At 37.2% G+C, this 27,490-nt stretch overlaps 1 protein-coding gene across 18 annotated transcripts in view; it reads left to right on the top strand.

The window, feature by feature from the left end:
* The window catches only part of SOX6 (SRY-box transcription factor 6), a 537,504-nt gene extending 510,232 nt beyond the window's left edge, over positions 1–27,272 (top strand). For 14 of the 18 annotated variants that reach the window (XM_061201489.1, XM_061201492.1, XM_061201488.1 and 11 more), the window contains 3 exons: positions 13,019–13,252; positions 15,831–16,047; positions 24,763–27,272. In XM_061201489.1, coding sequence (XP_061057472.1) covers positions 13,019–13,252; positions 15,831–16,047; positions 24,763–25,066 — 755 coding nt within the window. In that variant the 3' untranslated portion in view covers positions 25,067–27,272. The remainder of the gene's footprint in view (positions 1–13,018; positions 13,253–15,830; positions 16,048–24,762) is intronic. The other 4 variants (XM_061201498.1, XM_061201493.1, XM_061201501.1 and 1 more) reach the window with 1 other exon arrangement.
* Positions 27,273–27,490: the final 218 nt, after the last annotated feature.

The raw sequence follows: 27,490 nt of genomic DNA, 5'->3' as shown, positions 1-27,490 counted from the left end.
CCTGGCTGAAATTAGGAAGAGGTATTTAAGTAGAGACTGGGGACTCAAAATTGGAAATAAAATTCAGCTAGAAGGCTGGTATTTAAAATAGTCCACCAGAGCGAATGAGGCCAAGGCAATTGATGAGTGATAAGAGTGGAAATGAGAGGATGGATTTAGTAGTATCTTTGTTAACTAACTCTGAGATTTGCTTCATCTTGGTTTGTGCTTCTTAATTTCATGTAGAGTCTATGGTAGTATATTGAGTTGGATGAAGCCAGAAGCTGCTGAGCAACATGAATTATTTAGTCTACCAGCTTTTTACCAGCCTCTGTATTCTCCAAGGGAATCTGCTTGAATCTGAGACTGGTTCTCCTGAAAACTTAGGGAGCGAGAACCTATTTTTGTCTTATTTCCTCAACAGTGGTCTCTGGTTCAAACTTAAATAATGCCTTTCTGCCTGGACTCAACAGCTTGTAAACCCTCTCCTGTGCATACAAATAGCAAATAGATAATAAGTAGAGTATTTGATGTTCTGTGCTACTTTCAGGTCATTAAAATAAAGAATCACATAAGTTATCTCAGTTGCCCTAGGATCCTGTAGTTGAAATAAGATAAAGGGCTCTGTTGAGCTGTCTGTGTAAAGCAAATATAACTTGAGAATTTAAAAAAAAGAAAGTAAACGTGGGCAGCAAAACTGCAAGCAGGAGACCCTTGAAAACACAGCCTGGTGTATCACTGGTTAGAATTTCCTTCATTTTGCAAAGCCACGAGCCACATGCATCAGCTCACCACAAAGTCATTAAGCCTTTTTAAGCTCAGATGAAAAACATTAACAAATACCACAAAAGGCTTTAGTATAGGCCCTTTGTTCACTCACATATGGCACTTTATAACTCCTGCGCCACTCTGGTCGTGGTGTTTGTTTAAGCTGCCTCCATCAGGCTGGTCCTGAAAGAACAAAAGACATCTTGAGCAATCCTAAGCAGGAAATGGGCTAATCTAAACATGGTTTGTGACACTTTAAGTAGAATAGAAAGGGGAGGGATTGATTAGTCATTAATGTCCAATTGGCTCCATATGGATGTTGCAATAATAAAGCCTTTTTTCAGAGCAGTAGCAGAGTTATTGAATTAGAGGTTTATGTTTCCTCAGAGCTGACCTTAGGGAATTCCCTTTTGGTTCTTCTTGTTGATCTTTTAAAGAGAATGGAGTTTCCAATAGGAAAAAATAGAAGCCTTATCTACAATAGCACTTGCTCATAATCCTGCAACCAAGGAATGCATTAATTTAGCATTGTTTTAATCCCTGCTGTAATTTCACTCCTTAGTACTTTCTTTGCATGCTCTTGCATCTTTGGACCAATTAGATAGTGGCATGAACTTCATAACTGGTAATAGACTCCTTTAATGTGCTTAACAGTGCAGGGAAATGGCATCCTTACAGGGGGGAAAGCAATGTTCCAGCCAAGGAATGGTGGGCTTTGAGATTCAGAGTTATTTCATGTCACTGAATAGTGCCTGGGGTAGCTTTGGTGTAGGAGAAATGCACTAGTCAGAAGACCTAGGTTCTGGATCTGGCTCTGTTCCTTGCTAGCAATATACTAGCAGCCAGTTATTTCAGAGGCAGGTAACTTACCTCTCTGAGCCTTGGTTTCCTCATCTATAAAGTGAAGTGAATATATTTACCCTCTTACCCATTTCAAAGGATTGTAAGGAGGATTGAGATAATGTATTTACTGAAAGCACTTTGTAAATGTTATTGTAGGTAAAATTCCTTAGTACACTTGGTGTTTCTATTCTGGAAACTGATCTCTGGTCTAGACTAGTGAAAAACATAAACTGTTCTTTAAAAGAATTACTTTGGTACTCTAATTAGTGAAATGTCTGTTTCCAAATTGTCCAGCGGAATTTTTTCTTTATGTGTACACTATATATGTTTATATCTCTATCTCTATCTATCATCTATCTATCTAATTTATTCAGTAAATTTCATGGTATAGATAAGTTCAATACTTGAGGTAAGTAGGGCATTTGAGGTAGGTAGGGATTAAAGAACCTTAAAATGAAAATAGGGAAATGAAAATTTTCCTATGGCTTTCCCCTGCATTGAAGAATGCAAATGAAGAATTAACACTTTAATCAAAGTACCACAGGTTATTCATCTTTTGTTCCTGTACCTCTGGTTCCTTTTTTTTCTTTAACCAACCTCTAGTTCAGAAGAACTATGCATCCATATTTTGCATTTGCCATCTTTAAATCATGACACCCATCAGTAAGTCATTCTTTGCTAACCTATCTAGCTAATCCTCTATAAAAGACAGAGCTCAAACCGTACTCTTCCACTGCTGGTATCCCTCCTTCTCTGAAGATGAACACATCAGTTCTCTAATGATTAAGGTTCTCGCTCAGCCATGGAATGTATTTTCCTGCCAAGTAAACCACTAGGATAGCCAAATCATCCATCTCTTTTATTTTCCAAGAAGAAATCAAATTTGAATTTCAAGTAGCCTTCTTATAATGAAAGTTAAGTTCACATTCTGGCAGTAAGTTGGAGTGCAAAGTTAGCAGAACTTCCATAATCATAGACAGACAGCTGTCAGCCATCCCTACAACATAGTGAATTAGACCTCTACAATATTAAGATACATTTGGTGGAATAAACTTGGTGAAAAAAATCCAACCTATGTCATATTAATAACTTCCTCCTTTCCTAATTTTTCATGTCTGCTTCTAATATTCCTTCATCTTCTACATTTTTGTTTCTGATGCACTCATGATCATTTTCTCTGTTAACTCAAATGTGGCATGTAACTCTTTCAAAATCCCACAGGAGAAAATTAACTATTCTGTTGATAGACTAAAGTAGTCTAAAATAGTGTGATTGTCAAGGACCCAATGGTGTATATTATATTTGTCTCTTTTTATTAGTAAGCAACCAATTGTAGCATTTTTGCCCCTTTTAATAATTCTTTTTGCTAAATGAGACTCTTTTTTTTTTTTGAGTTCACAATGGCCTGAATATGCCACACATTCAGGTTTACAGAGAAAAGAATCTTTCAGAAAAATATCACTTACGTTCGTTTGTTTGGTTTTCTGTTTTACTTTGGTACTTTTGTTTTTACCTTTTTTGAACTAAGCACTGAAATAGTTTTATTTTGGATAGTATCCCATTGTATGTATATACCACATTTTGTCCATTTTCCAGTTATTCTCAGCCTTTGGTTATTCTGAATAAAAGTGCTATTATATTCTGAAAAGTTCTCATTTGTTTTGGGTAAGTATTTAGGAATGGAATTGCAGGTCACCGATGAATGTATATTTTGCTTTAAAAGAAACTGCCAAGCTGTTTTCCAAAATGGTTATGCCACTTTACACTTCTACTACCAATGTGTTTGAGTTCCAGTTGCTCCATATCCTTGCCAACATTTAGTGTTGTAATCCATTCTAGTGGGTGCAAAATGGTACGTGGCTTTAATTGCCTTTTCCTGATGACTAATGACATGGAATACCTTTTCATGTGCTCAATGGCCATAACTGTATCTTCTTCTGTAAGGTTTTTTTATGAGTCTTTTTGCCTATTTTTAAATTAGATTGTTTACTTTTTGTTTTTGGTAGAAGTTCTTTATATATTCTTGATACAAGTCTTGTCAGACGTGTATTTTTCCCCAGTCTGGGCCTTAACATTTCATTTTCTTAACAATCACTTTTGATAAGCAGAGTCTTAATTTTGATAAAGTTCAATTTATTATTTTTCTTGTATATTTAGTGCTTTATCTGCCATATCTAAGAACCTTGCTTACTACAAGGTCACTAAAATATTCTCCAGGATATTCCTTGAGGAGTGTTATAGTTTTTGCTTTTGTTTTAAATTATGATTCATCTCAATTAATTATTGGGTGTAATGTGTGGTAAGAGGTCAAAGTTTACTTTTTTCCCCATATTTGTCCACTTGTTCTAGCACTGTTTGTTGAAAAAAATGATCATTTTTAATAGCCTAGGTCTTTACTGAAAATTGACCATATATGTGAGGAGGATTTAATTCTAGACTGTCTATTCTGTTCCACTGATCTATTTGTCTATTCTTTTTTAAAAATTTTTATTGGAGTATAGTTGCTTTACAATGTTGTGTTAGTTTCTACTGTACAGCAAAGTGAATCAACTATACGTATACATATATCCCTTCTTTTTTGGATTTCCTTCCCGTTTAGGTCACCACAGAGCATTGAGTAGAGTTCCCTGTGCTATACAGTAGGTTCTCATTAGTTATGTGTTTTATACATAGAGTATATGTGTGTGTGTGTATATATATATATATATATACGATATATATGTATCGATAGTGTATATATGTCAATCCCAATCTCCCAATTCATCCCACCCCCACCTTTCCCCCTTGGTATCCATACATTTGTTCTCTATGTCCGTGTCTCTATTTCTGCTTTGTAAATAAGATCGTGCGTTCCAATTTTTTCAGATTCCACATATATGCGTTAATATAGTACATTTGTTTATTCTTTTAACAATCCCACACTGTCTTTATTACTCTAGTTTTTACAATGTCACAAAGTATTTTTTACTGTAAGTCTTGAAATCAGGTAGTTTGAATCCTCCAAATTTCTTCAAGTTTGTTTTGGATGTTTTTACTGCTTTATTTTTCATATAGTTTTAAAAATCATCTTGTCAATTTCTAAAAACAGTCTTTTGCAATTTTAATAGGATTGGGTTGAATCTATAAATAAATTTGGAAAGAATTGACATCTTAACAATATTGAGTCTTCAGATCCATGAACATGGTGTATTCCTCCATTTATTTAGGTTTACTTTATTGAACTCACAAATGTTATATTGTTTTCAGTGTAGAGGTCTTGCACACTTTTTTGGTTAAATTTATTCCTAAGAATTTTATTTTCTGATGCTATTGTGAATGTAAACTTAAGAAATTATTTTTTAAATTGCTGCTAGTATATAGAAGTACAGTTGATTTTTATATTTTTATATTGTATATTGCAATAATGGTAAATTTACTCTTTCTAGTAATTATTTTGCAGATTTCTTAGGATTTTCTATGTAAACAATTATATTATCTATGAATACATATAACATTACTTATTATTTTCCATTTTGCATGCTTTTTATTTCTTTACCTGCAGAAGAATGTTGATTAACAGTGGTAAGAGTGGACATCCCTTGCCTTGCTCTTCATCTTGGAGGAAAGCATTCAGTAGTTCACTATTAAGTATGATGTCCTACAGGTTTTTCTTAAAAGTTCTTTATCAGACTGAGGAAATTCCTATCTATTATTAGTTTCCTGAGAGTTTTTGTCATGAATGGGTATTGCATTTTGTCAAAACCATCTTCTGAATCTATTGTGATGATCATGTTTTTTCCCCTTTGTTTTGTTAAATTACATTGCCTGATTTCAAATATTAAATTACTATTACATTTTAACTTAATTTATCCTGAGATAAATTGTACTTGGTCATGTTTTATTATCAATTTTACATATTACTGGGTTTAATTTGCTAATATTAAGAATTTTGGCACTTATGTTCAAATCTCTGTCAGGGTATGATGTTACTTCATAAAATGAATTTAGGAAGTATTCTTTCTTCCTCTACTTTCTTAGTTTGTGTAAGACTACTATTAGTTTTTCCTTAAATGTTTGGAAGAATTTACCAGTGAAACCATTTGAGATTGGAGTTTCCTTTGTGGGAAGGTTGTTGGCTATAAATTGAATTTCTTTATTAGCTATAGGAGTATTCAGACTTCTTATGTATTCTTGAGTGAATTTTAGCAGTTTGTGTCCTTCAAGGAATTTGTTCTTTTCATCTAAGTTGTCAAATTTATTGGAATTAAGTTACTCACAATATTTGCTTTCTATCCTTTTAAAGTGAATAGTATCTATAGTGATATCCCCTCTTTCAATCCAAATATTGATATTTTTGTTTTCCCTTTTTGTAGATCAGTCTCACTAGCGGTTTATCAATTTTATTGATCTTTTCAGATTACCAGTGTTTGGCTTTGTAAATTGTTTCCTATTCATTGATTTCTACTCTTTATCCATTCTGAAAATCTCCAATTTTAACTGGATTATTTAATTCATTTATATTTAATGTAATTATTAATTTTGATGGGATTAAGTCTTGCAATTTGCTGTTTTTCTGTTTGTTCCCTCAGTTTTTGGCTTTCTGTTATTACTTTTTTTCCTTTTGCTTAATTGAATCCTTTTTCTAAGCTACTATTATGAAAACTTTTTTTTTTTTAGGGCAGTTTAAGTTTCACAATAAAACTGAGGGAAAGATAGAGATTTCCCATATGCTCCCTGCCTTCACACAGGCATAGCCTCTCCCATCATCAACATCCCACCAGAGTGGTACACTTGTTATAATTGATGAACCTATGTTGACACATCATAACCACTCCAAATCCATTGTTTATATTAGGGTTCATTCTTGATGTTGTACATTCCTCGGGTTTGGACAAATGTAGAATATGTCAGCTTTTGTCTGAAAATGTATTTTACATTCATTTTTGAAGCATATGTTCATTGGATAAGACTACATTGATTTTTTTTCTTTTAGCAGTCTAATGATATTCCATAGGCTTCTAGTCTTCATTGTTTCTAATGAATAATCAGCCATAATTTGCATTATTGTTTCATTGTATATATTATGTGTCCTTTTTCTCTGGCATTTTCCCTTTGTCTTTGGTTTTCAGCAGTTTGACTAGTGTTTAGGTATGGTTTTCTTTGTATTTATTCTGCCTGCATTTGTCTGAATGTCTTGAACCTGTAAGGTGATGTTTCTCACCAGATTCGGGTAATTTTCAGCCCATGTTTCTTCAAATATTTTTCAGTCATGATTCTCTCTCCTCTCTTTCTAGAACTCCAGTTACACTTAGGACGATATATTGTTTTGCATATTGCAAAGTCTCTGCTTACTTTTTCAGCTTTTTTTCTTTCTGTTTTTGAGACTAGCTAATTTCTTTTGATGTATTTTTAAGGTCACTGACCCTTTATTCTGCACTTGAAAATGCTATGAAGTCCATTCAGTGTATTTTCATCTCAAATACATCTTTCAGTTCTAGAATTTCCATGTTTCATTTTATAGTTTCATTTCTCTGCTGAGTTCCCCCATTTATGCATTAATTATGATATTCTTTTCCTTTATATCCTTGAACATATTTTTAATGGCTACTTTAACGTCCTTGTGTACTAATTACACTGTTTGAGCCATTGCAGTTTCTTTCTGTTGATTTTTTTTGGGGGGGGGGTGCCTCTGGGTCACATTTTCCTGGATCTTTGCACAACTAGTGTTTTTTTTTTTTTATTATACATTGTACAGTGTGGATTATAAATTATAGAGACTCTGGCTTCTATTATCTTCCTCTGTTAAGAATGTTTATTTTTGGGCTAGGAGGCAGTTAAAATACTTGCTGGTCACATTGAACTTGTGGAGGCTTAATTTTGCACGGTTAGGTAGTGACTGTTTGAGTTTTGTCTTCAGTCCTAAGATGAATCCTTAGTCTTGGCATACAGTCTTTATTCCTAAAGAGTGGTCGCTCTGGGGTTTCAGTGGAAAGCCTGAATTTTTCATGAATACTTTCTAACTTTGTAGGATTCAAATCCAAATTCTGTTTCCCTTGCAGTGGGCATCAGCTGAAATTTCTGCTCAGATTTTTCAGATATACAGCCCTGGTTTCCACCAGAATCATTGAAGTCATCCCTATACATGTGAAGTTCAGGTGTCAGGCACTCAGAAGCCTCAAACTGTCTCTTTTGATACATTAGGCCAAGTAAGACTGACTTTCTGTTTGCATTCTAGCCACTCCATGCTACTCAGACTGGGGAGTGTCTTCATGGAAAAACTATGAAAACAGGGGGTTTACTCAGCGACATTTCTTTCTTTCTAAGTTTGAATCCTCTCCAGTTTCTTCTTAATTTTGGTAGATCTCAAGTACCTTCAACTGGTTGTTTTTTTCATATTTTCTCCAGCATTTATAATTATTATCTGCTTGAAAGTTAGTCTGATATATGTTATTCTGCCATTACCAGAACTGGATCCCAGAAGAGAATCTTTTGTGCTATATTTTACTTATATTACATTCATTCTGTCTGACAAAATGTAAGTTTTAATGGGCCTGTGAGGAGGTATTTATTCACCTTATTTTTCTGTATTCTTTATTGCCAATTCACTGGTAATCATTGAGACTATTCAGTGGTAATTTCTCATTCAGCTTCCATTTTGATCTCTTGTAGAACACATTTGTTCATGTCACTACCCTGCTTTTTTATAATAAAAACCTTAAAGACTTCTTGGCTTTGAAGTCAAGGTACTTAGCAATCTTGCCCCTACTTACTTTCCGAATTTAATCTCTTGGTATTCCCCTATGTTTTTTAAAAAAACTCAAGCCATAGCCAGATTCTTTTTATTCCCTAAAACCCTCTGTGCTTTTGTTATAACTCTGTGCCTTTATATTCACACATTCTCCAATCTAGAATGCTTTCACACTCATACCTGCTGGTAAATTCTTACTCTTCCTTTAAGATACTGCTCAAGCAGTACTTCCTCTCTGAAGCTTCCGTGTTATTCGTATCTGTCCACTCCAACAACATTAATAGCTTCCCTTCTCTGCTTTCATAGTACCTTGAAATTACCCATGTTAGCACTTACACTGTTTTGTAATTTTCTATTTATGCATCTGTTTCCCACCCTGGACCAAATTCCTTAAAAACAAGGCACATGTGTTATTTATCTTTGTATACTCCATCACAATGCTGGGTACATCTGAAATTTGTCAGAAGTGTTTGCTGAATTGATGCATAAATAAATGATTCCTAAGCACATTATAGAATTTGCTAGAGTTCCTCCTTAGGGAGAACTTTATATATGCACAAATCCACACAAAACGCTTACTCATTCACTCACATAACCCTTGGCATTTACCCAGGAAGGGGGCCTCTCTAGGATTAGTTCAGGACCATTGCCATAGGCTATGATGGTTAAACTGGCCTTCTTTCCAGCCCACCTGGAACAACTCAACTTTCTGTATTCTCTTTCAATCGTTTAAATCACAGATCCCTAAGAAAGTTTTTGCCTTGGCAGTTTCTGTTTTTTCCTCATAGACTTCTTTTTTCATCTAACTGAAAGTTTGCCTTTACACAGACTGTGATATGGGAGATGAAGGATGAATTAAACTCAGGGAAATAGAGAGACCAGGAATTCCTGGAGTAAAGGGGACCAGTGCTTTCCCTTGTTGCCTAGTGTGGTACTGTTGACCTTCCGTTATTTAGGAATGGTGTTGCTGGTAATTAAAGACTCTTAGGTCAGCTGGAAAGCAGTAGTCTCCAAGTACATAGCTGTAGGTCTAGGCTTCTTCCAATTGCTTTCCATGAGAAGACATATTGTGAACCTTGAACTCACAAATGATTCCTCTGCTATTAAAAGTAAAAGAATCTGCCTCTTAGAATTATGAGCAATTCCGTAGGATAACTCTGGATTCTGACACAGAGCATTGGCTACTTTAGAACGAATTGCCTCCCCCCCGCCCCTTTTTAACTTGATGTTATTTCTGAAAATAAATGAGCAGCATGAAGTCACATTTGATATGTAGATTCTAAAGTTAATTATAGCAGAAAGTCAATTTTAGGCTTCAAATATTCAGACTAATAGCATACCTTTTAAAAATAATTCTATATTATTATATAGAATTTTCCTTATCTGTTTAAAAGGGATTTCCTAAAATACAATCTCTTTTTAAATTTCTGAGTTTATACACATATATACAGTCATATGTATTTTTATTGCTACAACAATAACTCCCTCACCAGTTTGTTTCATGAAGCAGTTTTGGGAAGTTAAGGGACACTTTCTAAATATTCTTTTGATGTTATGGCCCCTTTATATTTTCTTAAAATTCTGACTCTGATCATATATCAGATCCAATTTAAAAGTAGTTTCAAAACTTTTGGTCTCTCTGGATAAGTCTCTTCTTCTTCCGAAATCTTGGTTCATTAATACAACATTTCTAGTTTTAACTTGGAATGTCCCATTCATTTTGCAGTTGACTCTGCTTGGGAGAGAGAAAAGGAGACAAGAAAAAAAAGATGTGCATACACCCTGGTGTTTTCTGTTTTCCCTTTCTTAATTCACATTTTTATACTATGTACTGTGCTTGAATTTCTCAATTTCTGGGAGTATTTCTTGTGAAACTAGAGATCTGCTGTGTAATTAATTCAGTGTCAGTCAGTGTCATGTAAGTAATATGTACTATGGGAGGACAGACAAGGTCAGTGTAAGACAGTTGGTAGGGTGGGACCTGAACTCTATTCCTTGGAGAGGGTGGAATTTAGTCAGGTAGAAGTGAGTAGGAAGGATATGTTAAGACTACAGTATGGAATGAGAGGGAGAGAGATTGGGTTAGGTATGGACATGTCTGGGAGAATCAATTGGCATGGAGTAGAAGATCTACTAAAACCAGAGTCTAAAAATCTATGATGATCAGTCTGTAGGAGATTAAAACTGCCTGTTAACAATGAAATACATCTTGTAAGTGAATAAATAAATGGAAGCTGGCTATTTGGTGTTGCTAGAGGTGAAGAAAAGCTATGACAGTAAAAGCAGATCTCAAATGTTAATCACCTGTAGCATAGTAGTTAACTTAGAATAATATTGAAATGTTTTTGCATCTGATATTCTCCACAAGCCTGTCTCCTTTTATATGTATGCATGCAAGTATATAAATTGCTGAATTCATGTCAGTTGTAAAGTAATGGCACTGAGGGCATCATAAATTACCATGGTGATCCTCAGGAGAAGACACTGTCGTATCTGAATGAGTGTTTCACTTCCAGAGTAATGTATGCCTTCATCTGGCCCAGCAGTCAGCATATTGCCCTGTGTTGATGGATATTGTCAGCTGGAAGCTACACTACATTTCACTGCACAATAAACATGGCTGTCAAACCCATATAAAGTGAAATCAATTTATCCTGTATGGTCAGTGCATTTTAAATGAAATTAATGTACTGTGGGTATGGTGGCAAAAAGGTAGCATATTAGTTATGCATCTTGGGATCTGAGACTTTTCATGTAAGAGATCAGTCTGTCTAGTCGGCCTAAAAGAAAGGCTGTTTATAAAATATTTTATTTTGCATGGTCTTCAGAAATGGGCCCCTCTGCCCTTCTTCATGTTTAGAAAAGAATTGACAATATTAGCCAGTTCAGCCCTTTTATTCTGTCTTTTGTTTGCAATAAATGATGACCATATTTGCCAAATAATAGTGCACTTTAATGTTCTAATTTATTACTAGCTTTGACACAAACAAATTTCTACTTAATCAAGGTAGCTAGAAATAGAGTAGAAGGGCAGAGATGGATTGGGTCATGTTGTTCCTGTATAATCACTCCACTGAGCTGAAAGGATTTACTTTTTCCAAAATGTAGAGATGTAGGTTTTAATATATATTTTGCTTCTAAACTTTTGGGAGTAGGCTTTCCTGTTTATGCAGTAGAAGCCCTGGCTGAGGCCATCAGTCCAACTTTACATTTAACTATAGGGGTTCTCAATCTATAGGGAGATATATAGTAGTTGCCACCTGTAAAGCACACATCAGTGTATCATGCTGGTAGGGGGTATGAAAGCAAGCAAGAGCTATGTTCATTCATTGATTCATTTATTCAACCATTCATTAATTGAATGTATTTTACTAACTGAAACTCTGTATGCCATGTGCTTTATTGGAACCTAGGGATACAGCAGTGAAGGAGAGCCAGTTCCTGCCATATCCTCAAGAAGGTTTCAATCTAGTAGGTTACTATGGTCACTTCTTTGGAAACTATAAAATGTCAGGAATTTAGACATAGTTTCATAGGGGATGTTAAAGAACTACCCTCACACAGCAGAAAAATATGTCAGGACCCTTGAAATGACTGCCTTTTAGTCTACTACTTTTGCATATGAGTTGAAAACTGAACAATCCTTTACTTAATAAGTATTTGAGTATCTATTACATGGAAAATCCTGGGGATACAAAAATGAGTGCAACATAAACACTAACTTTAGGGGTCTCATATTCCTGGGGATGGAATGGAAATATTAGAGAGAGATAGCCACATAAGCAAGTAATTTCTTTGGAGCATGTAACATTAAAAGAAAGAGGAATGAATGCATCCTGGGAGGCATCATTGCAAATGCCCTTCCTTTGGCTTGAATTACCCTTCCCATCGGGTCTTTACTGTCCCCCCACAATTCACGTGCTAATTTCTATTCATCCTCCAAGACTCAGCTTAGATGTCCCCTCTCCTAGGAGGCATTAGCTCACTCTTCCGTCTGCTGGCACCCTCTTGATGCCCTGTTTACTTCAGTATTAGAGCACTTACCATACACTCTGTTACAATTGTCTGTTTGGGGTCTGTCTCCTCCCTGAACTGTGAGCTCCTTTAAAAGCAGGTGCTGTTTTATTCACTTTTGTATACCTAGCACCTGGCATAAAGCCTAACGCATAGTAATTGCTCAGTTAATAGTTATCATTGGATTACTAATTAATTCATGAAACACACCACATTTGAATAGGCCTTAAAGAATGAGTGGGATTTAGCATGAAGAAGTAGGAGAAGGGGCTTCCAGGCAGTGAGGGGAGCACTGGCCAAGGCACAGTACTGTGGAAGAGAGTTCTATTTGGGGTAAGAGATAGTTTGAAGTGGCTGCAGTGTTTGGCAAATGAGGCTAAAATGATAGGTAAGAGCCTGTTTTGAAGGGAGAAATCACGCAGGAAAGGCTACCTGGAATTGATTGTAGTAAAAATGTACTAGGTATATAAAAACATGCAAAATTAATTCTGCCCAGTGTGTCTTTGAGGCCTACCTCAGAAGAGCCTGTAGAACTGTCATCTAAAACTGTCTTCTGCTTCCAAGAGTTCATTTAAAAAGAAGAGAAGGGCCTAGGGAAAACAGCTGAACCAGGTGGCAAGCTATGTTAACAGTCTCCAGATAATAATGCTTTGCACCCATCTTGTTCTTCCTGCCCTGACATTACAGGAAGTAAAGCAATGAATGGCTCTGCAGCTAAACTACAGCAGTATTATTGTTGGCCAACAGGAGGTGCCACTGTGGCTGAAGCACGAGTCTACAGGGATGCCCGTGGCCGGGCCAGCAGTGAGCCACACATCAAGCGACCAATGAATGCATTCATGGTTTGGGCGAAGGATGAGAGGAGGAAAATCCTTCAGGCCTTTCCTGACATGCATAACTCCAACATTAGCAAAATCTTAGGTGAGTGCAGCCGCTGATGCTGATCTTCTAACGAGCGGAAAGAAGGGGCCTAATGTGACACCTAAGGGAGACTGTGGTTTGCGGAAGTTAGGTGGAGCTCAGCAAGCTGCCCCAGGAGACTGTCATCATCTCTGCATTCCCCAGCCTGCACCGTAGCATTTAGGTTTGGGAGTTAGTACATCCACCAGATGCCAGGGCAGGACTGACTAAAAACTTATTTTAGAGACAAAGCTATTTATTTTATGTGTTAATAGGGCAACTCTGAGAGGTCACTGCAAAATAAGAATCATGGAGACAAGCTTTACCTCCTTTTCTTAATTCAGTCTTTTAAAATTCGTAAGTTGCTGTGAAACCCTGGAAACACTCATAGACCCTACAGTTTTCTGCTTTAGAATTCTTAGGCTCATATGTCCCTCTGAAAGAACTCACCAAGGGCTAGGGGTGAGCCCCCAAATAGTGTGAAATTTATGGAGTGTAGAACAGTGCCTCTAATGATAACTTTAAAACTTGTAAAATAAAACTACATTTACTTTAATAAGATATGACTAGTTCAAATTTCATAGCAGTGAGTTGAACACAGAGACCACAGGGCAGAGGCCCATTTTGTGGTAACTTGCCAGAGTGATTCTCCCGTTTCTCCGGATTAAACTCAAGCCTTTTTCTATTAGTGTAAAGCTTGCCTAGTGCAGATTATACAGTTTGGAACTATTGTGCTTAACATATTGAACGTATTTTATTCAACATGCAGCATTACAGTCAACATGTTTCCTCTTTAAAAAGAAAAAACACAGAAGGCACTGTTCTATTTAAGCTGTCATGATGTGACAAAATCTCAAAGGCAGCCGTTTAAGAAGCCGAAAAACATTAGAGACTTAAACTGTGGTTTTCATTTTTTAAATGTTTTGTTCAAAAGCAATAAATATTTAACCTGAGTAAATATCAATGATCTGGACATACACAAATACACATGTTTTGTCATTGTATAAATAATTTAACTTGATTCTGAGACATTTTGAGGCAGCGACCCCTAAGAAAATTTTAAAGATACGTAAGATCAAATAGTGTTGAAATGTTAAAATACAAGTTTTTCCTTTTTTTCTTTTTGACTTTTGAATTTCAAGATGGATACTAAATGTCATTACAGTTAAGTGGGGTTTTATTTTTAGAGTTTCAGAGATATACATAGGGGCATTATTCTTATAAATTTAAATACCTTTCAAACCAAAATGGTCCTAATATATATATTAAAATTTTTTCTAATTAATAGACATTCAAAAGAAAACCATTATTTCTCTGTCCCTAAATTTTGATATCTAACTTTGAAATTTTCCCTTTTTTGGCCATTTTATTAGCAGTATGAGTAAGCTCTCCAATGGGCACAGAACCTCTCTGTTTCCATTTTGGCATCTGTGGGGAATCTATATTATTGGTGTGCATTCATGAAAAAAATTAAGAGTATAGTAAGTATATTCATTAAAATGTAAACTTTTAAGCACAAGAATTTTAAGAGCACCAAAAACCTTAACTGGGGCTTTAAGCTGCTGGGAGCCAGCCGAACACAGAGAAGCCTGTCCGTGTAGACTCTCTACACAACTTTTGCACAACAATCAGGAAAAACAGGAATGGATGTGCTATTAAAACAGACCAGGATATTGCTGGCTGCAGAGAATATTTGTACAACTTTTCCATTTGTTTATGTATGAAAAATCTCCACTGAAGAATAGCTGACATCCAGTCAGCACAGCTGTTACCGCTTTATTCACCAGCGAGACACAAAAATGCAATTTGATACACGTAAAAAAACACATCCCTTCTTCGTCAAGTGTTTAGATAATTCTTTATAAACAATATTAGAGAAGTGAATACTTTTCCTTCTTCCTGTATAAACCATATTAAAAATTTTTGTACTTTCATTGGTATGGCTTTGAATGAATGTTTATAGTACTTGAAAATGGTATATATATATATATATATATATATATATATATATATATATATATATATAATTCCACTGTACCTTCCGGTTCTAAAGCTATAACTTCTTAAGTAGAGTGTAGGCTTTTTAATTACCCTAGGCCAGGGGATACAGTGTGCACCTTAGGTTTTTATATTTGGAAGAATATCAACATCTGCTAACATCTTATCAAAGGACAGCTTCACTAAAGATGCTTTGAGTGTGGGAGATGTTTGAATTTCTGGAACCAAGAGAGTTTTTCCTGAGAATTCTATCATACTCCAAAGTATACTTAGGAAGTTTAGGTTTTTAACCCTAGGCAGATGGATGGGGAAACGACCTTGGTGTAGGAGACGATCTTAAGCAGCAAAGACATGTTTTAAAGCAATATACTTATTGTAGCATCAGCTTTAAGTTATTGAGAGAAATAATATAATAAATGTATCACATCCAAATTATTCTTTGCTCTATAGTCTAAAACACTAGTTGTGTGGCTCGATGGTATGTGGTAATAGGAGCTACTCAGAGCACGGGTGAGTGAAGTGGTGGGAAGGTATATCTAGTTATTTGCCAGGAGTACGTTGCCTTGACCACTTGGGTACTTAAGGCTATTTTAACGTCTAGGGTCTCGCTGGAAATCCATGTCCAACCAAGAGAAGCAACCTTATTATGAGGAGCAGGCCCGGCTAAGCAAGATCCACTTAGAGAAGTACCCGAACTATAAATACAAACCTCGACCGAAACGCACCTGCATTGTTGATGGCAAAAAGCTCCGGATTGGGGAGTATAAGCAACTGATGAGATCTCGGAGACAGGAGATGAGGCAGTTCTTTACCGTGGGGTAAGTGTTCCTGCATTTAACCACCTGGGCTGTCCTGCGGTAGGAAACCACAGGACGGCTACTGGCAGTGTTTTGGGGAAGGAGATGAGGGAAGGGAAGAGGTTGTGACACACCGAAGGGGCCTGTCACAAGCGCAAAGCCTTGCAGCATGGCTTCTGCTCAAATCAAAACAAACAGGCAACAGATCACTCCCAACTGATAACCCCTTTCATTGTCTCTCAGACTAATCTAGGATGTCCAGTGCCCACACACAAAGTTTCTGGTAGTTTATTTAAGCAGACACACAGGCAGAAAAAAAGAGTAAAAACTAACCTTAAGAAATCCCCAGAAGCTTTCCAGCTTCTCTGGGTGGTGCTTCTGACTCTAATCACAATAGTCTGCTTTTGTTGTGGGATTTACCACAAGATAATTGGCCTTGACATTGGTTAGAGGACCTCATTTTTGGCATAAGATCCAGAACTCCTGTTGCAGTAAATTATTCTGTGGTAGAAGCAGTAACAATGTGGATTTTCCTGCTTAAATCAGAAACTAGACATGTTTTTGATATCTTCAAGTCTGATTTCATGTCATTTTGTTTAAAAATTAGGTAATAGATTTCTGGTATAAATTTCGACTTGGCTGACTGGCTGTCTGCACTCGAAAGAGGCCTCTTGTAACCACAGTGGTCAGCAGAGCAGGGTGCAGATGTCTGTAGGTTCCAGCACACTCAGACCTAGCAGCACAGGGGTGGCAAACCAGAGGGCCGTCTGGAGGCAGTGGCCTGAGGCAGCTGGCATCAGACTGGGGAGACACTTGGGAAAGGGCTTGAGAGGGAGAAGTGGAGGAAGCAAAAAGGAAGCTGTGTTCACTGTTAACTGGAAGGGGAATTGAGGCGCTGTGCTGTGCCAGGGAAACAAGAAAGCTTCGCTTGGAGGTGAAGAAAAGAGATGCCTTAAAGGAGGAGTAAAGAACCATTTATTTTTAAGGACACTCAGAAAATAACCTCATGAAACACAAGGCTGGTTTCAGAAGCATGTGTTTAAAAACATACAACTAATTTGGAAAAGTAAATAGTCAGAATACAAAAAAAAAAACACAACAAAAATAGGCCAATGAAAGCAGTCTGGGTCACTATACAATACACTAGAGTGTTCTGGGGAGGAGCTTCGGCTTTGGCGTTTGGCCACTGAGTTTCAGACACTGTGCGACCTATTTGGGCAAGTTATTTAACTTTTCTAAGCTTCTGTTTTCTCATGTGTGAAGTGAAACGAATAATAGTACCTATCTCATACGATTGTTGAGAGGATTCAATGAGGCAGTGCTTTTAAAAGTACTCTGTGTAATGCTTAGTACAATATCAATAAAGGTGAATTCCTGTCATTATTATTACTATTAAATATGGATTTGCTATCAGAGTAAAACTATATTTTGTATCACACTAGATAATCAATGAATTTCTTTACACTGTGGCAGAACCTTTTCGAGGTAAAGTGAGGCTTAAATCACTTTGTTATTTCAGGATCCCAGTGTATTAACAGATGAAGACATGCCAAAATAGGATATCAAATTCTTCTGTGTTACAAATGTTTGCATTTTAAAAAGTAATGCCTTTAACACCAAAAGTACAATACAATATAATTGGGCTACTCACATGCTAATTAGAGAATTGATGAAATATACCAAGTCACAGTGCACTCTAGGAAGTATAGTTGTAGGTAACAAAATATAAATTTAAGACTGTGTAATGTCTTCTTTTAATCCTGTTAGTCTATCTCTGAAAATGTGTATAGTCTCTTTTGAACGGAGAATCAAAAGTTTAAATTTGAGATGTTTTGTCATTCCCACCCTTCTCTCAGTCATGCCCCCTGTGTTGCATAGTGGGTCTCTTTTGCCATAGTCTGGAAGATTATCAAAGGTACCATTTTAGTTCCCTGATACTTACTTGAAAATATGAGATGCAGTAATTCTATTTAATTTAGTCCCCTTTACCAAAGGGAACATTGATAACAGCTCTGGACCGAAATACCTCAACACATAACAATGCATGTAAAATGAAACTCTAAAACAACTCAATAGCATCTACCACTTATTGAATGCCTACTGTATATGAGGTGTTTTAGGTATACAAAGTACATAATCCTCTAAATAAGATAAAGAAATCGAGGCTTCAAGAGGTCCTATGGCTACTGAAAGGTGAGCAAGAGCAAAGGATTAAGTCAGGTCTCTGCCTCTGTCACGCCAAATGACTGAGGAATTGTCTTTACAACGCTGCCCCAAAATATGCCTCATAGTCCTATTCTGCACAGTTGTCAGTATGACTGTGCCCTTTGAGGAAGAGCTCCTAGAACCTAGAGAAAATAAGGTCTTTTGTTGTGGTACACAGTAGCATAAAAGGAGCTTTGAAATTTAGAGACTAAGGATTCTGATGGCGTAGAGGTCCTTTGTGGAAGGCTCATTTTAGACTGTGGAATAGGGCTACGGATGTGCAGGCAATGGCCAGAATATCTTATTCTTTAATCTCCAATGCTGAGTATTATCCTCTGCCCAGTTTTGATAATACTTGCTACATAAAGCCAGGTATTATTTCCACTTAAGGATTCATATTCTCTTTTAAGTAGTTGTATTTGATAGATTATTAACTCCCTGGGATTCATCTTTGCAAACTGATCTTCATTAGATACGAGGTTATTTACAAGAGGGAAAGACAAACAAGAAATTCAAAGATTGCTATTGACTTCTTGAGGGAATGGGGGTGAGGTCAATTTTTATAGCTGATTTTGAAAAGACGTGCATAACTTTCAAGCCAATAAAATTACATATATTGCTCAACATTGTCATGCATTTTACTGATGATACAACTGGAAATTCAGTGAGTTAGGTTTTTTTTTTTTTTACTTAGCTATTATGAAATGAATTTATCAATATATGAAATGGAGTAATGTTAGCTCTAACCTTGGATTTAACCCCTTCAATTGATAGGTTAAGTATCAGAGTTCTGTAATAATCCTGATAGGAGTACTATTAACGTTAAGATGATACCTATTAGGGTACATATAGCTACAACATTGTCTTTTCCCAAAGAACTATGGCCAAATGTAATGTATTTCCAATTTATTTGAAGCTTATTCGGTAATTTACTTGTGAGCTAATAGAGAATTATGCAGATACTAAAAACTATTAAAATTGGGGGCTACTTTTTGAGTAACAATAATGGTAAATTATTGAATACTTACTTATGCTGAGTGAATTATACAGATTATTGCAGATACAACAAACTTATAAGATAGGCACTATCATCCTCTCTATGAGGTTGAAAAACACAATATTCAGAGATGTTAAATAATTTGTCCAAGTCCACACAGCTAGTAAATAGCAGAGCTGAGATTTAGACCAGGCTTATGTGAAACATATTTCCTTTTCACCATTACACATACCTCTCAATTAGCGCCTACAAATTTCTTAGAGGCTGTATAGTGTAGTGGTTAAGAATGTCAATTCTGGAGCCAGCCTGTTCTGGCTCAAATACTAGCTCTGCTTCTTCCTGGCTCTAGGAACTAGTGCATAGCAATTCTTATTCCTCTGAACTCTCCACTTGCCCTTGGGAAACTTATTTAAACTCTGGGTACCTCAGTTTCCTCATATGTAAAATGGGGATGACAATAATACCTACAACATCAGACCTTTCTGAAGATTGAATAACTTAATGTATCTAAAGTGCTTGGAACAATGTCTGGCATATAGTAAGTCCCAAATTAGAGTAAATATTATTATCCTAGAGAAATGATGCTATGTGTCAGGTATGTATTTCATATTATAAAGAATTATGTTCTACTGCATTGTGGTATAAGTGATTTGAACATTTGCCATTTTGATCTTAATCTCAAAGAGGTTGAGTAAAACCTATAAGATACTGACAAATTTAACTGAGGAGCATAGACTAGACATGCTATTTTTAGCGTTGTCCTCCTGTAGAGAAAGCCAGATTAGAATCTCTAATAGGTAATGTAAAAAGATGTGCAATTTATAGGTTTAATCTCCTAATGAAGCAAACTTCATTGCCTTCATTTATAGATACTGTAAAGGTCTAAAGGATCAGCAAACAGGAGCTTTGACAACATAAATAAATAGTTCCATTGCAACTGGCAAAGCTAGACTATACTCCAGGACTCTTCTTGTGATTTGGAAACCATGCCACAATGCTGGACTCTATCAGGAACAGCTCAAACTCTTTACTTGGGCTGGGAGGGAGGGTTCTTAGCCATCTCTACTCATATCAGCTGCATGTGTGTACTTTTACAAATATCTACAACTTTTGTTTTGATGTGCACATTCATTATTTGTAAAGCCCAATACTTGCCAGCTATTCCTGTTTGTGAAATCTGCAGTGTTTGAATTTTGACTTTGCAATTGATCTGTAAAGGAAGGAAAAATGCTTTTTAGGAAAGTAATTTCCGATAGACAAAGCTTGAGCCTGCTGGCCAGATTTTCCATTTTGTTAATTGATTAGTCAGTCAGTTGGTAAGGGCCTATTTGAAACCAGCTGTGTGCCTAGCACTGTACTAAATTAATAGAGTACACGAGGCATTAATTCTGTACCCAGTGAGCTTTCAGAGAATGCTATAGTCAGAGAAGCCAGACATATACATGAATAGGTTAGCAAATAAGAGTTTGTTATACACACATGCACACACAGAATCCATTGCATAGTGCTCCACATAATGTATAATGGAATACTAATTTTGATTATATAGACAAGAGCAAGTAAAGCTCTGAGGGAGGGAGATTACTATGCATTAGGGCCACGCGTAGGCCATTCTTGAGGAAGGGGACTTGAGGTTTGGGTAGGGTCAGGCTGGTGGAAAGTACAGGTAAAGATTCCTATTTTAGCATGAAGGAGAGCATGAACACATGGGGGAAATGTGAAAATGTTCAATAATAAATAAGGAGGCTATCCTAGGAATTTCTTCTGGCAGTAAGAGAAGTAAAATATGTAGGATGAAATAATATTTTGGAAACCCTTGAAAGCCAGATTTCTTCAATTATAATTACCTATGCTCACTTAATTTTTTTAGTCTCTTTTTATGCTGATAATGGCGATGAGGAGCAAGACCAACATGACAGTTAGCATATGATTCTGCATCCACGGAATCAGTGGTCACATAGAAGCGGCCTCAGAAGTCATGTCCTTCAAACAGCCAGCCATTGTAGGGGTCCTTTCTAAGCTTAGCTTGAACTCTTTGAGGGCTAGAGAGCTCACCACTTTCCAAGGGAGCTAGTTTCTTTGTGGAACACCTCCTAATGCTAGAAAGTTCTTTCTTCTTAAGTAGGCCACACTCTGCCTTTTTGCTACTTCGTAGATGGGTTCTGATCCTCTTCTTTGGTCACTTCTGGAACAAACCTCTTCCTTTTTTGTGAAGAAAATCGTTCAATCATTTAAAGATGATTATATTCACATTCCTTCTCCACCACCCTCTCTCTCATATATCTAAGCTCATTATATCTTTTCTTCTGTAGAACAGGTTACCCAGACTTTTCCTTTGTTTTCCTTCTCATTCAGTAGTTCATTCATTCATTCCATGTATTCAACAGATTTTTGTTGAATGCTTCCTATGTTCCAGGCACTGCTTAAGCTCTGGGGCTACATCAGTGAAAAATCCTATCTTCATGAAGCTTCCATTCTAGTGGGGGATGTCAGACAATGAATGAGTGAATGAATGAATGAATAAATAAATAAATAAATATCAAACAGTAATAAATGCCTTAGAACAAAGTAAAGGAGGGAAAGGGGTAGGGAGTTTTAGAGGATGGATTGCAATTTTAAACTGAGTGGCTATCGAAAACCTCACTGAGAAGATTAACTTGAGCAAAGACCTGAGGAGGTGAGGGAGCTAGCCATACAGATATCTGGGAGAACTAGGCAGAGAGAACAGCAATTGCAAAGATCTCAAGGAGAGGTTGTGCCTGGCTTGTTCAAGAAATAATGAGGCCAGAGCAATAGGAGTAGAATGAGTAGGTGGGATGAGTACTAGATGTCAGAGGTGGTGGAGAGCCACATGCTGAAAGGACTTGTTGGCCATTGTGAAGACTCTGAATTTGAATCTGGGTCAGATGGAAAGACATTGAAGAGTTACAAGCAGAAGAGTATTGTGATCTGACTTAGGTTTTAAAAAGATCACTCTATCTACTGTGTTGAAATATTGTGTGAAGGGGATGTGCCCTGAACTAAGGAGGCAGGCTCTTACAGTAAACCAGATTAGCATTGATGGTGGCTTGAACCAGGTTTGTAGAGGTAGAGGTGGCAAAAGTGGAGGGATTTTGGATATAATCCTGAGAGCGAACCAGTAGGATTTGCTGATGGATTGGATATAGGGATATAGGATTGGCCCCAGCAGTCAGAAAGATGAAGTAATCATTAACCAAGATCTGAAAGGCCATGAGAGGAGCCCAGTACATGGGAGAATGATCAGGAGTTCAGTTTTGCACCTTTATTTATCTCTCAGGCTTATTGTGAGGATTAAAGGAGATAATGTGGAAACATCTAAGCGTTGTCCATAGCACATAATAAGAGGTCAATTCAAATTTATTTAATATATATATAGATATTTTGATTTTAAAATACTGCAAAGAAATGACCATCTATTCTTTGCAAAAAGAAAATGTCCTTCATGAAAAGAAAATGTATCATTTGATAGTTTGCATATGGTATGTAGAGTTTATATTATAGATTAGCTCACCATATTGGGAAATCTGTAAAATGGGTTAATAGTGCAGTAAAAGTTTTCACTCTACACTCATTACGCGACTAAGGCAAAAATATTTTTATTGCAATTATCCAAATTCAGTAAAAAATTTAATGAGGTGCTTACTGCCTTGGGTAGGTTAGCATAAAATTTAATTTGTGTTAATTTGCCCAAAGCTTAGGAAGCAAGAAGTATACTGTTTTTAGAATTTGATTCTATGAAAGCAAAAACAGTATCTTATCAGATGTTTCTATACATAGATTTAGATTCCTCTATCATCTTCTTTGGGGCAATCAAAAAAATCACCACGAGCATCATAGAAAATGCATCAATATCAGGCACTTAGTATCAACTGGATACCTACAGGCTCTATAGAAATCAGGAATTTTTATGGGATATAGTGAGCATAGTGTATCTGTATATTGAATATCTAGAAAGGAAAGAGTGATGGAATTCAAGTCAGGTGACCTAGGTTCAAATCCCAGCAGTGCTGATTATTGAATGCAGGACCTTAAGCAAGGCCTCATTTTCTTCATCTGAAAACTGGGCATAATAATACCTCATGGGGTTGCCATGTTAACTGAATGAGGTAATATATATGTAAATATTTATATATTATGTTAGTCAAAGGTTAAGGCATCATTATTATGCCTCCTAGTGTTTGAAAGAGGTTGTTAAAGATAGCATTATCAGATATCCCACAGTGTGATTCTAGGCCATTTCCATCATTTCTCCTTCTACCAGGCTGGAAGGCGGGCAGACCTTTTTGAGAAGTTATGCTCCTTCAGGACGTGTCAAAGAATAGCTGGTAACTAAGCTAGCCCTTCACAAATTCAGAGTATTTTGCTTTTAGACTGAGGTGGATAGAAGTTTCAATGTAGGGGGGGTCAATAAGAATGCTTCAAGTGATGGACTGACCTGAGGCCAAGTCTTAACAGGTGGAAGGACTTTCCAGGACTTCTATGACCCCAGCTTTTATAAATAGATGGAAACTGAGGCTCAGAAAAGAGAGTCACAATGACATTTTGAAGTGAATTAATAATACTGTCCATAGAGGTTGAGAAACACTTGGTGAATATTGCATCCATGAGAATATTGTTTCAGTCATAGTCTTTGAGCTAGGTAGTAGGTCTTTCATTCTTTCAACCAGTTACAATGCCTTAAGGGAAACTGAGAGACAGATGGCCATGTCTCCCTGCAGAGGGAGAGACTGCCCTTTGTAAAGGGTCTGGTAAGTTTATTTGAACTAGAGTGTCATCACGACGGACTGAGCTGGTGTGACCATGCCCTGGCACCCGCTGGGATCTAGGATGGGGCAGCGTGTTATTCTGTTAAGTGGTGGAGCTCTCACTATTCTTCACTCCTGACTCCTCCAACCCCAGCTCCAGCCCAGGGCCACAGGACTCGTGACATCCAAGATGATCCTTTCATAATTAGGAAATAGAAGCTTCAAGGAGCTTCCCTACAAGTTCAGCCACGGAAATAAGTAGACATTTACACGGATACCAAATACATGCTTTGCCGAATCTGACTCTGGGATATACTGGATCCTTTCTCATCTTGATCTTTCCTCTGTACAGTTCTCAAACCAAGGTGAAGACACAAACCTGCTTAACAGTATCATTATAGTGTGTCTCGTATTACCAGCCTATTTTTTTGTCATGTCCTGGGAGATCTTAAAATATGATCTCACATGTAACTTTGTGGAGTTAACTATAGTATTTGTTCCAAATGCCAAGGGGTTATCAAAGCTTTGCTTTCATGTTGCAAAACCATCGATAAATTGCTCCATTGTATTGCTTAACACCAATCACATCATCAGGGAGATTTGCAGGACTCCTCCAGGAAACACCTTTGTCACATTTTGTCATTTGCTTAGAATTTCAAACAGAGCCCCCTTTTAGAATGTGTGAGGGGTGAATTCCGATGCCACACAGAAGAACATATGTATATAGATATTTCCCTCTGTTTTATTTTATTTTTTGAATCTATACAGGCAGCAGCCTCAGATTCCAATCACCACAGGAACAGGTGTTGTGTATCCTGGTGCTATTACTATGGCAACTACCACACCATCACCTCAGATGACATCTGACTGCTCTAGCACCTCCGCCAGTCCAGAGCCCAGCCTCCCAGTCATCCAGAGCACTTATGGTATGAAGACAGACGGCGGAAGCCTAGCTGGAAATGAAATGATAAATGGAGAGGATGAGATGGAAATGTATGACGACTATGAAGATGATCCCAAATCAGACTATAGCAGTGAAAATGAAGCCCCGGAAGCTGTCAGTGCCAACTGAAGAGTGTTTGTTTGCTGAATTAAAATACTCTGACATTTCACCTCCCCTCCCCCAACAGAAAAGTTCTTAAAGAGCCCGCATGCATTTGTGGCTCCACAATTACATCAGCAGAATGGTCTTAATTGTTTCGTAAAGCGTGAGACAGATTAAGTTTTCCCAGATTTTTCATGAACTTGAGTTTTTTGTCGTTATTGTTATTGTTGTTGTTGTTTTTTAATTTAGGTGAAGACATATTAAATATGAGACACCAGGACTTGAAAACTTATCTCAACCCATAGCTGTCTTACAAGTCTTATATTTTGTCTTACTTTTTTTCTTTTGGATGTTGATAAAGGTTTAAGTTACTGTTTTAGATGGGGTTAAACATTCTCACTCAGGTATGCTGTGCCAGCCTACAAGTTGTGAATGTGTTTTTATTCTGAATTATTTTAGAAAACAACTGAGAATTTCATATTGTGAAACAGAACAAGTCCACGGCGTGTGCAGCTGCATGTAGAGCATATTCAAAAGGCCTCAGAATTCCATTTTTCCATGTGTAGAGTTAAACTTTGAATGTGCCAAACTTTTTCATAACTTTTGAATCTTAATATTTTGAAAGTCTTAAAGGAGACACTGCAAAGTCTTAGACAATCTTTGGCATCTTAAAATAAAATAGCAAACCACACATTTTTTTTTTCAGAAAATGGTGAAGTACTCAGGAATCTGGAGACAAGATATTGTAAGGAATGAACAAGGTTGCCACAGTGCATGTACCCAATTGTGTTTGCCTCTTGACGTGCCATCAGTGTGTGACGTGGTGCGACGTCCACACACCAGAGCGATCACCACACCAGATACCGACATGGTGGTCTTCTCTGCCTGAGACCACCTCTCACTACATCCATTATCCCTTTGCCTTTAACCCTGACATTCAGTCTTAACACATTTTCTCTTAAATAATTTATTCATTCCAGAATGTCAAGGGTCCACTTACTATTTATTTAAAAAAATTGTTGGTGGCATTAATTTAATAATTCTTTTTTCTTACCCTCCTTCCCCAAAGAACTTTTCAGCCCTTTTCACCTCCTTCTCCTGCTAGATACAAAGGTGTACATAGTGATTTTATGTCTCCAGAACATCTGGAAGCATTTCTGAAACAAGATACTACTAAATACCTATATTGTTGTTTTTGAACATCAGTGTATATATGGCTATAGAGCTGTGTATTTGGATACAGGTGTAGAGATTTACACTTCAACAGGTATGCCCCTGAGGTTCCCCGTGACTTTGAATCTTTTGCCAGAATTTTCCCCTAATTCAATTAAGCAACAAGTGGTAGGATCTGCATCAGTGGCATTTCCCCTCAATGCCATTCAGCAGCAAGGGTCAACAGTGGTGACTGCCAGGCAGGAGAGTCCCGCAGCCAATCCTAAAGCCCAAAGCTGCGGTCCACATAGGAGTCCACAGGGATGCTGTCATGGGCTGGCACCTTTACACTGAGCTGCCTTGTCCCATCTGGCACATCTAGGGAGTTCTTTGCAAAATCCCCAGGATGCAAGAAGCCACATGACAGCCTCAAAGCAAAGATAGAGGCAAATAGTCGTGATACATCCAGAGAATGAAAGAAAACCATAGGGAAGGAGAAGGAGGGGAAATACATTCCCTAAATGGGATGTTCCTACTGTTAACTCTGGGGAACAGATCACTCCTGGGGCAGCAGGCGAGTTCCTCTGGCTCACTCCCTCCATCTGTGGCTGCATGGGGGTCATGCCTACGTGTGAACAAGATTAACTGCCCTTGTCACACAAGGATTTTTCTGGAGATGTGCTGATGAGCTGGGAAGCAGTGAGGCTTCATTCCCCATCTCCTAACTGCAGGGAGCTCGGCCATGCCATTTTGACCTTCCTGAAACCAGGACCGATTGCCTATGGGGGAGCCTCACCCAGAGTAGTTTGATGGGAGAATGTCAGCAAATGGGACAGTTCACCTCATGGGACAACCAGAATCTGATCACCAGGACATAGGAACGGCCCCATCAGATTTCTTGAGCCATTTTGTCACTTGGAAAAATATAGTGTACCTTCATATTTATTTAAGAGTGCTCAAGGCCATACCTAATAGCAATAAATAGGTCTAGCCAAGACATTACTGTCTATGTCATTAGCTAGGAGTGCTCTGTATAAACTGATTAAGGTACTGATAGGAATGTTTGGTTCTTAATATTGATTGGGGATTGGAACTTTGTTTTTGTACATTTATTTCAAATGAGGAGGAGGTCGTTTTCCTAAAAAAAAAAAAAAGAGTATTTATTATTGTCTTACTGGTTTCTTTTGATTATATACCTCTCCTCCTCAGTTCATTCTCACGTTTTTTTCTCTTTCTCTTTGACTGTTGCTTTTGCCCTCTCCCTCTCCTTTTTAATTTTGTTGCATAAGTAGAGTGCTG

The sequence above is a fragment of the Eubalaena glacialis genome, chromosome 10 (genome assembly GCF_028564815.1).
Source record: "Eubalaena glacialis isolate mEubGla1 chromosome 10, mEubGla1.1.hap2.+ XY, whole genome shotgun sequence".
Lineage (NCBI taxonomy): Eukaryota > Metazoa > Chordata > Mammalia > Artiodactyla > Balaenidae > Eubalaena > Eubalaena glacialis.
The sequence above is the reverse complement of the archived record's forward strand: the minus strand, read 5'-3'. Positions and strand labels throughout refer to the sequence as shown.